General features: G+C 35.2%; 2 protein-coding genes across 2 annotated transcripts; both read right to left on the minus strand.

The window, feature by feature from the left end:
• Positions 1-1,440: 1,440 nt before the first annotated feature.
• Positions 1,441-3,149, minus strand: LOC149607125 (sterile alpha motif domain-containing protein 3-like). The gene is made up of 6 exons (XM_089860380.1): positions 2,946-3,149; positions 2,649-2,739; positions 2,404-2,565; positions 2,138-2,335; positions 1,891-2,071; positions 1,441-1,827 (listed from the first exon to the last, which is right to left on the minus strand). The coding sequence occupies exons 1-6, from the start codon at positions 3,134-3,136 to the stop codon at positions 1,481-1,483; spliced, it is 1,170 nt and encodes a 389-aa protein (XP_089716506.1). The 5' UTR covers positions 3,137-3,149; the 3' UTR covers positions 1,441-1,480.
• Positions 3,150-3,169: 20 nt separating this feature from the next.
• LOC149607126 (uncharacterized) lies at positions 3,170-5,235 on the minus strand. Its single transcript, XM_089860430.1, has 2 exons — positions 3,587-5,235; positions 3,170-3,522 (listed from the first exon to the last, which is right to left on the minus strand). The coding sequence occupies exon 1, from the start codon at positions 5,233-5,235 to the stop codon at positions 3,610-3,612; it is 1,626 nt and encodes a 541-aa protein (XP_089716556.1). The 3' UTR covers positions 3,170-3,522; positions 3,587-3,609.
• Between the last annotated feature and the right edge of the window lie 2,476 nt (positions 5,236-7,711).

A 7,711-nucleotide genomic window follows, 5' to 3' on the forward strand; every position in this document is an offset into this window, starting at 1 on the left:
GATACCTACGAAATTGCTAGGCGAGTTGTCAACGGTCTAAATCCCCATCTAATTCGCAACATGCATTTATCGGGTGAGCCATCTCTCTCAGAGGTTCAAAACGCGGCTCAAGAGGCTCAACATTTGCAAGAACAATGTGATCTCTACGACCGTAATTATACGAGAGATTTCAAAAATTCCAAACATTCAAACTGGAATATTGCACCCCGAAATTCATTTGAAAATCAGCCCAAAACATCAAATAACCCTAACCAAAAAGGTCCTTCTAACAACACGACTAACAAGTCTGGGAACGAAAACAAGGGAAATTCTAAGAAAATACCAAAATGCACTTATTGCAACAAGAAATGGCACACCGTAGAATTTTGTAGGAAGCTAAAGCGCCACCAAAGTCAACCTGTCGCCAAAACCCTACGTGGGGCCTCTTCTGCTATTTCTATAGAGCCAGAGCCTAGCGTTTCTTTCATTAGAATTGTGGAAAATTCCCCTAACGTTTCGCCAGAGATCGAACTTTCGAAAAACACTATTGTGAACTCTCCCCTTTCATCAAAACATCTTCAAGAACCCCTGTGGTCGGACCTCACTCCTTTAGACCTAGAGTCCACCTGTCAATCCCCTTTGGAGACAATGACACCACGAATAAGTTCAGCTAGCTAATTGGACCAAGTCATCTTGCGACTTATTGCCTCTTATCTAACGCCTTTGCAATGCATAGAGGTGTGGTGGCTAGCCCCTATGCCACAGCTAACCGACAGCGCCCTACACTGTTAAAAAAAGGGACAAGGTATTTTTCGTTGCATCCCCAGGCAACCCATATAAGTGTACGAAAAAATACCTCCAATTGAAGGTACTGTCAAACAAGCTATTTTTTGATATCTCAATGTACGCAAAAGTACCCTCAAAGATATTATTTGAAGCCTTTTTTTGAGATAAAAAAAAACCCTTTAACGGTCTTTTTACAACCTACTTTTTCGAAGAAAGGTATTAATTCAATCCATTTTTGGGATTGAAAAAACCCTTTAACGGTCTTTTTACAACCCTCTTTTTCGAAGATAGGTATTATTTGAAGCCTTTTTTGGGATAAAAAAACCCTTTAACGGTCTTTTTACAACCCTCTTTTTCGAAGAAAGATATTATTTAAATCCATTTTTGGGATTAAAAAAACCCCTTAACGGTCTTTCTACAACCTACTTCTTAGCAGAAAAGTATTATTTCAATCCATTTTTGGCATTAAAAAACACCTTAAAGGTCTTCTTACAACCTACTTTTTAGAAGAAAGGTATTATTTGAATCCTTTCTTGGAATCAAAGAAACCCCTTAAAGGTCTTTTTACAACCCACTATAGGTATTATTTGAAGTAGTATAACAAAAGGTTTATGGGTTAGGAATTTCATATTTAATACTCAATTTTTTTACATCATTTTCCAATATTTTGGTGCCTTAGTTTTACATGATTTTGCAATATTTTGGTGCCTTATTTTTACAACAATTTATTCATAGCGTTTTTAATGGGAATTGAAATTTTTTTCAAACCTGGCTCGATAACAAAACCCACTTTTTGAATAAATTCTAAGGTTTTCTGTAATCCAAATGGATATGAGATTCCAAAAACATAATAAGAAACGAACATTAAAACGAAACCCCTTGTAATCGTAGGAACATTGAATTTTACAGTTTCCAAAACTAGTGTACAAGGTTTACCCAAATTTTCATCTTCAACTTGCAACACGGCGTTCTCGTGGGTCGCGGGATTCACGGTTGACAGCAATTCTGGATTCTCTTTGAAAATAATTGGCAAAAGCAGCAAACTGGCATTGATCTCCATTTCTAAAAAAAACTATTGATATACCCTGGATTTTACAGTGTTCAAAATTTTGAAATTAACATTACCAGTAAACTTCTCATCATTCAGAAAATCCTTTTGGGCCTCCATCTGTTTGTATAATTTCTTAAATAACCGTGAATTTTTGGTCAACGTAAAAAGTTTTTTGACAAGCGGCTGTATGAATGCAATTAACTTCTTTTCCGGATTCATTTCGATCCTGATAACTCGTTGGAATTCCTTAATAAGCTACATGGGGGGAAACACATATAATTGACGATGCATAATTGAATAAAGAACGTCACCAACACTAACCTCGTTGGCATTTTTCAAGTTTGGAAATATTTCCAAAATTTCTGGAACATTTTTCTCCACCATCAATTTTTGCCGAAAATGAAAGGTGCGCTTCATTTTTTCATCAATTATTGCCTCATTAGGCCTCGTTTTTTTACACTCTTCCACTATGCATTGAAGATGAGCATTAATGCTTGTTTCATCTTCTAGAAATTCATCCTGTAAGAATTAAATAATTAAGTCTAAAAATTGCTCATTTAATTTTATAAAAATTAAATTATTCACACCTCAGCCTCGATTCGTTCAATTTTTTTCTTCACAACGGGTTTCTCCTTGTTTTCTCTTTTATTACTTGAATGCTTCTCTTTAGCAGCTTGGACGCATTGTAAGTGGGTTAAAGGTCTTCTTTCCCTTTTGAACTTTGATTTTAAGCTTGCGAGCCAGGTAGTCTAGATAATTTAGAATTTACATAATTAATTGCACTTGATAATAATATTTGAATATTAACAGTATTTTATATAATAAAACTCACATATTCAGGTCCTTTGCTTCTACAGACTAAAAATCGGTTCTCTTTCACTAAAGCAGTGACGACTCTGACATATTCATCGTGAGTAGGATACCTTAAATGTCACAAATAGTTTTGTTACTAAAAAATAATAAAATTCAGATCCACGATATTTCGTAATAACGCCTATTTTTAGGCGTGCAAAATAATAGACATCTTTCATCTTGGGGTTAAACTTTTAGATTTAAAATAATACTTGTCCTTTGAATGTTACTAATATTCACAATACGATATAAAAAACTAAATTTAATTTGCACTTACATTGTATATCTGGTAATATCTTCATATAATACTTGAATTATTTTCGCTGAGTAACGGATGTGAAAAACCAAACCATTTTTTTCCTTTATGAGCTCCATGATGTTACGTGGCATTGTTGGGATTTTATATGATAAGGGAAGTTTTATTTCGATCTGCGATGGCTCCCCTCCATCATCATTTTCAATCATCATACTTGATTCAGAACTGCCGCTGTAAACATTTAATAAATCCGAAGTTATAGTTTATAGCAACAATAATACTACTAAGGTTTTAATACTCACGATGAAGTTCAAGGAACTGCTTTTCCATTTTCAGCCCTTTCTACAACTTCATTGTTAGGTTGTCGAACAGCAATCTTCCCATGAATATTTAGTTCCGAACCATTGGGTGGACTCTCTTCGTCATCACTTTCTATGTCAACAAATTTCTTCCACTTTGGTGAGAGAAGTTGAATTTCTTTGAAATCAGTTTGGAGGGATTTTCTAATCTTGGTAGACAGATTTTCCATGGTGAAAGGTTGTTGTAGGATTATTTCTTTAGTTCGATCGTCGCAAGTAACGCAATAACTTCGGGTTTCCTATACTCATAAAAGTGATAAATTTCAAACACGGTTAGTATTAAAAAATAAGTGTGATGTTTACATTTTTACAGTGTGACTTTAAAATTAATGACAAACATGATATCTTAAACTGATGTACAGTTTAAATTTCACGTAATAAGAGTTCATTGCTGAAAAGTCAATTTCACCACCAGGCTTAATGATCTTCCATAGTTTTGAATCTTTGACTTCGAAAGCATTAAGATGTGGTGAAAACTCCACAGCCGTATAAATTTTGCCACATATTATCCAAAGACCTTGAATTTTTAAAATGCGTGCAATTTTTAGGAAAACTGGTATGTTTTCACCATGAACTAAATCGACAGTTACAAAGGTTTTCATTTTATATGAAACTGAATTAATTTTGATTTCATTAGATTTAAAGACGATCAGGTTCTCTTTTTCGACATTTAAATAGGAGCAATCTCTAATTGTTTCCTTTAGATCATATGGGAGAGTAGAAAACAACAAAGGTTTCAAACATTTTTCGTGATCATCGTCTTTCAGACCATTTTTTCCTCTAAAGTCATAACATTGGGAATATTGGTGGCGCACTGCTAATGTTTTGGCAATGTTAGTAAAATTTCGACCTCTACTGGCCATTAGCTTAATATCTTGATGCTTTGCTTCAAATCTAATGCAAGATAGTCTTCTTAGTGGACCATACTTCAAGGTTAGCCGAGGGTAGTGAATTAGATAATGGACTTTAGGAGTAAACTTTGTAGGGGCCAATTCCTTTAGTTTCTGGTAAAATTGCTCTATTAAATCGCTGGCATGTGCAAGCCAATATTTCTCAATAACCGGAGCTACTAAAATATCTACTATTTCTCTTAGAGTTAAGTATATTTTCCAATAAATATTGTCTTGAGGAACGTGCTCCCCAAATATAAAGGGAAAAAGATAAAAGAAGCAAGATTTCTGGGCCGCAGACCCTGTTAAATTCGCATCTTTTAATATCATGCCCTTTGAAAGTATACTAGGTTTATTGGCAGCATCAAGGCAACCATATTGGAATTCAGTTAAAATTTCGTTCATGCCATCGAACGAAAAGATATCACCAGTGATAAGGCAAGCTAAAACTATCTTCAAAACAAGAGGTATTACTCCTTCATACAGGTCGTGCATAATATCAGGGGGGAAGCTTTCAGTCAGTTTAAATCCAGGGATGTCAAAAAATGGCGATTTTTTAACCACGCCGTATATTTTCGTATTAGTTGGGTTTTCTAAAATAGCTTGAAGGTGGTATAAATGGCCTCGCTCAGTTCGTAATGTAAAGTCACTTTCCAAAAACTTTTCACACACCGTTTTCTTGCAAGCCATGCACTGTCGACATGTTCCCATGCCAGAAAAACCTTTATTAAAACCAGCCAAGAGATGGGACCATAGATCATCGCCACATATTGTGGCTAAAGCGCCCTTAATGACCACATTCCTTGACTTGATATATATACCCTCCGTTTGAAGAGTTATTAAATTTTGAATGAGAGGATGAATAATGGGTTCATAACCGTAATTTTTAACCAGGGTATCTCTGACTATAACAGCTAAGTAAATATTGCTCAATTTACTTTTAAATCTGGGCGATAAATTGCCAATGAAAAAATAAATAACACTTATTTTGTGTTTACCGCGTTTGGAGCCTAGTGGGTTAGCTAATTCCAGCTCATCCGTATATAAATGTATTCGCAGCATTGACCTATTGTATTTAAACAAATGATGATTTTTGAAAAATTCTCCGTCGTTTATAATCAGTTAGTTTGTCATTTTCACGCTCATTATTAATTTCAGTGTATCTTTGAAATTCCTCCCATACATCATCGAAACACATAATCTTCTTCAGTAATTCCAAGATATTGACATACTGAAACGTGTCTTTAAATGTTTTACCATTTCGTTCATGTTCCCCCAAAGTATACTCTGTGGGTAGAAGCAAATCTAGTTCTTGCGCGCAAAACAAATTTAATTTATGTTCACTTCTCGTGATATCAGTCAGAGCCTCGGTGGCAGGTATTTGGTCTGCATTAGCATTTCTACAAAGGTCTTCAACGTTCTCAAATATGTCACCAATATCTTTTGCAATATTACTGGCTATGGATCGTGGGAGTAAATACTTTTCTCTAATTTTTAAAAGCGTCAACGCCAAATTCTTCCTCAAGTTTACTAAATAATCATCAGAATTTGGCGCTTCCATTTGATTTGCACCATTATCTAACTCTTCGACCTGTTCTTCTCCAGGATTGAAAGGTACTACTACGTTACCAACTTCAGAATTTTCATACTCTCTCAAATAATTTTTGTGATTACGCTGAACGTGACTTTTATAAGAGTTGTAATTTGTGTAAGATATACCGCAGTTTCCCAAATTGCATTTTATTTTCAAATTCGGATCATGTATGTGTAGGTTGGGATAATGTGCTAGTAGTTTGTTGAAAGATGGTCTTTTTGTCCCGCATATTGAACACTGATACATTCTTAGTTCTGAACAAAAGCCAAAATAAACATCTGATAAACCTTGGCTGCGTTAAGTGACACTTATCAAAGAAACGTGGCTCCATATAATTATGGGTATACGGACTAAATACCCCCAAGACAAAAGACCCCCGGTCATAATCCCCCCATTTTTAAAAACGTAAAAAATCCCCCCTCTCTCAAGACAAAATCCCCCGTTCATTTTCCCCGCATCCTAGTTAAGAGTACAAAATCCCCCCACTCTCTAGACAAAATTCCCGGTCATAATCCCCCGACAATAAAAAATACAATATCAATATTATCTAAAACACTGGAAGCCTCAGCGATCTGGTGGCGTAGTGGTGGCGTTGAACAGCGGAGAGAAGAACGGTGGGTTCGATTCCCCGAAGGTACGTGAGTATTATCAAAATATTATTTGAATAATTTCTAATTATTTCGTTCAGTTTCATTCATTTCGAGGGTAGAAATAGGTTTACGTATTAATAATTATTTATTAGCGTGAATAATGGAGAAAAATTTGAAATACGAAACAATTTTTGCTATCGAATTGTTAATTGGTTGTGTCACTGACATTCAATATTGCCATTCAGTTTGACAATATTTAAATTTTATTCGGGTTCAGTTGGGTTTGATAGGGTTAGGTTAGGTTTGGTTAGGTTAGGTTAGGTTTGGTTTGGTTGGGTTAGGTTAGGCTAGGTTGGGTAGGGTTAGGTTAGAGGTTAGGTTAGGTTTGGTTGGGTTAGAGGTTAGGTTAGGTTAGGTTAGGTTTGGTTTGGTTAGGTTAGGTTTGGTTAGGTTAGGTTTGGTTAGGTGAGGTTTGGTTAGGTTAGGTTTGGTTTGGTTGGGTTAGGTTAGGTTAGGTTGGGTTAGAGGTTAGGTTAGGTTTGGTTGGGTTAGAGGTTAGGTTAGGTTAGGTTAGGTTAGGTTAGGTTTGGTTAGGTTTGTAATATTTTGGAAATATTGTAACAATTGTACGCCTTTTCCAAAATATTATTTTTTGCATTTTTTTTTCGAAGAAACATTTCTTTTAAAATATTGAGATTTCCCCCCTTTAGAGACTGGCCTATAGTTATAGGCTTAAAATTTTTTAAGATTTCTATAAAAGACAATGCATATTTTAGCACTTGCTCATTAAACCATGGAAATTATAGCGACCAAAAAAGGTACGCCTTTTCCAAAATATTATTCTTTACATTTATTGGGGGAATTTGTCCTGGGGCTGGGGGGAATTTGTCCTAGGGCTGGGGGTATTTGGTCTTTGGCATCCATTCGGGGGGAAATTGTCCGGGGGATTTTGTCTCCTACCTGAGGGGATTATGTCCTTTTCTTCTCTAATGGGGGGATTATGTCCGGGGGATTATGTCCAGGGGGATTATGTCCTACATTCAGGATTATGTGTAATTGGTATAGCCTTTAGATGCTTTGATACATGTCACTAAACGCAACTAGAAAAGAATCTGTGATCAACCGGAAATTATTTTAAGTCAAGGGTTGAGAGAAAATTCCTTTACCGATTCTTAGCTTAACCTCAAAATAATAAATTTATCTCAAAACAAAACTAATCACATCAATTAGGCCTAAATCAAGTTTATGCTAACTCTAAAATTTTCATTTCACCCTAGTTTAAAAAATTAAAGCTACAAAATTATATTTCGAAATTCACCCTTACTTAAAAAAACATTAAAAAAATAAACTTTAG

Source organism: Phalangium opilio, unplaced genomic scaffold, assembly GCF_054372755.1.
Source record: "Phalangium opilio isolate 3A_F unplaced genomic scaffold, DU_Popi_V2 ptg000352l_1, whole genome shotgun sequence".
In the NCBI taxonomy this organism is placed as follows: Eukaryota; Metazoa; Arthropoda; class Arachnida; order Opiliones; family Phalangiidae; genus Phalangium; species Phalangium opilio.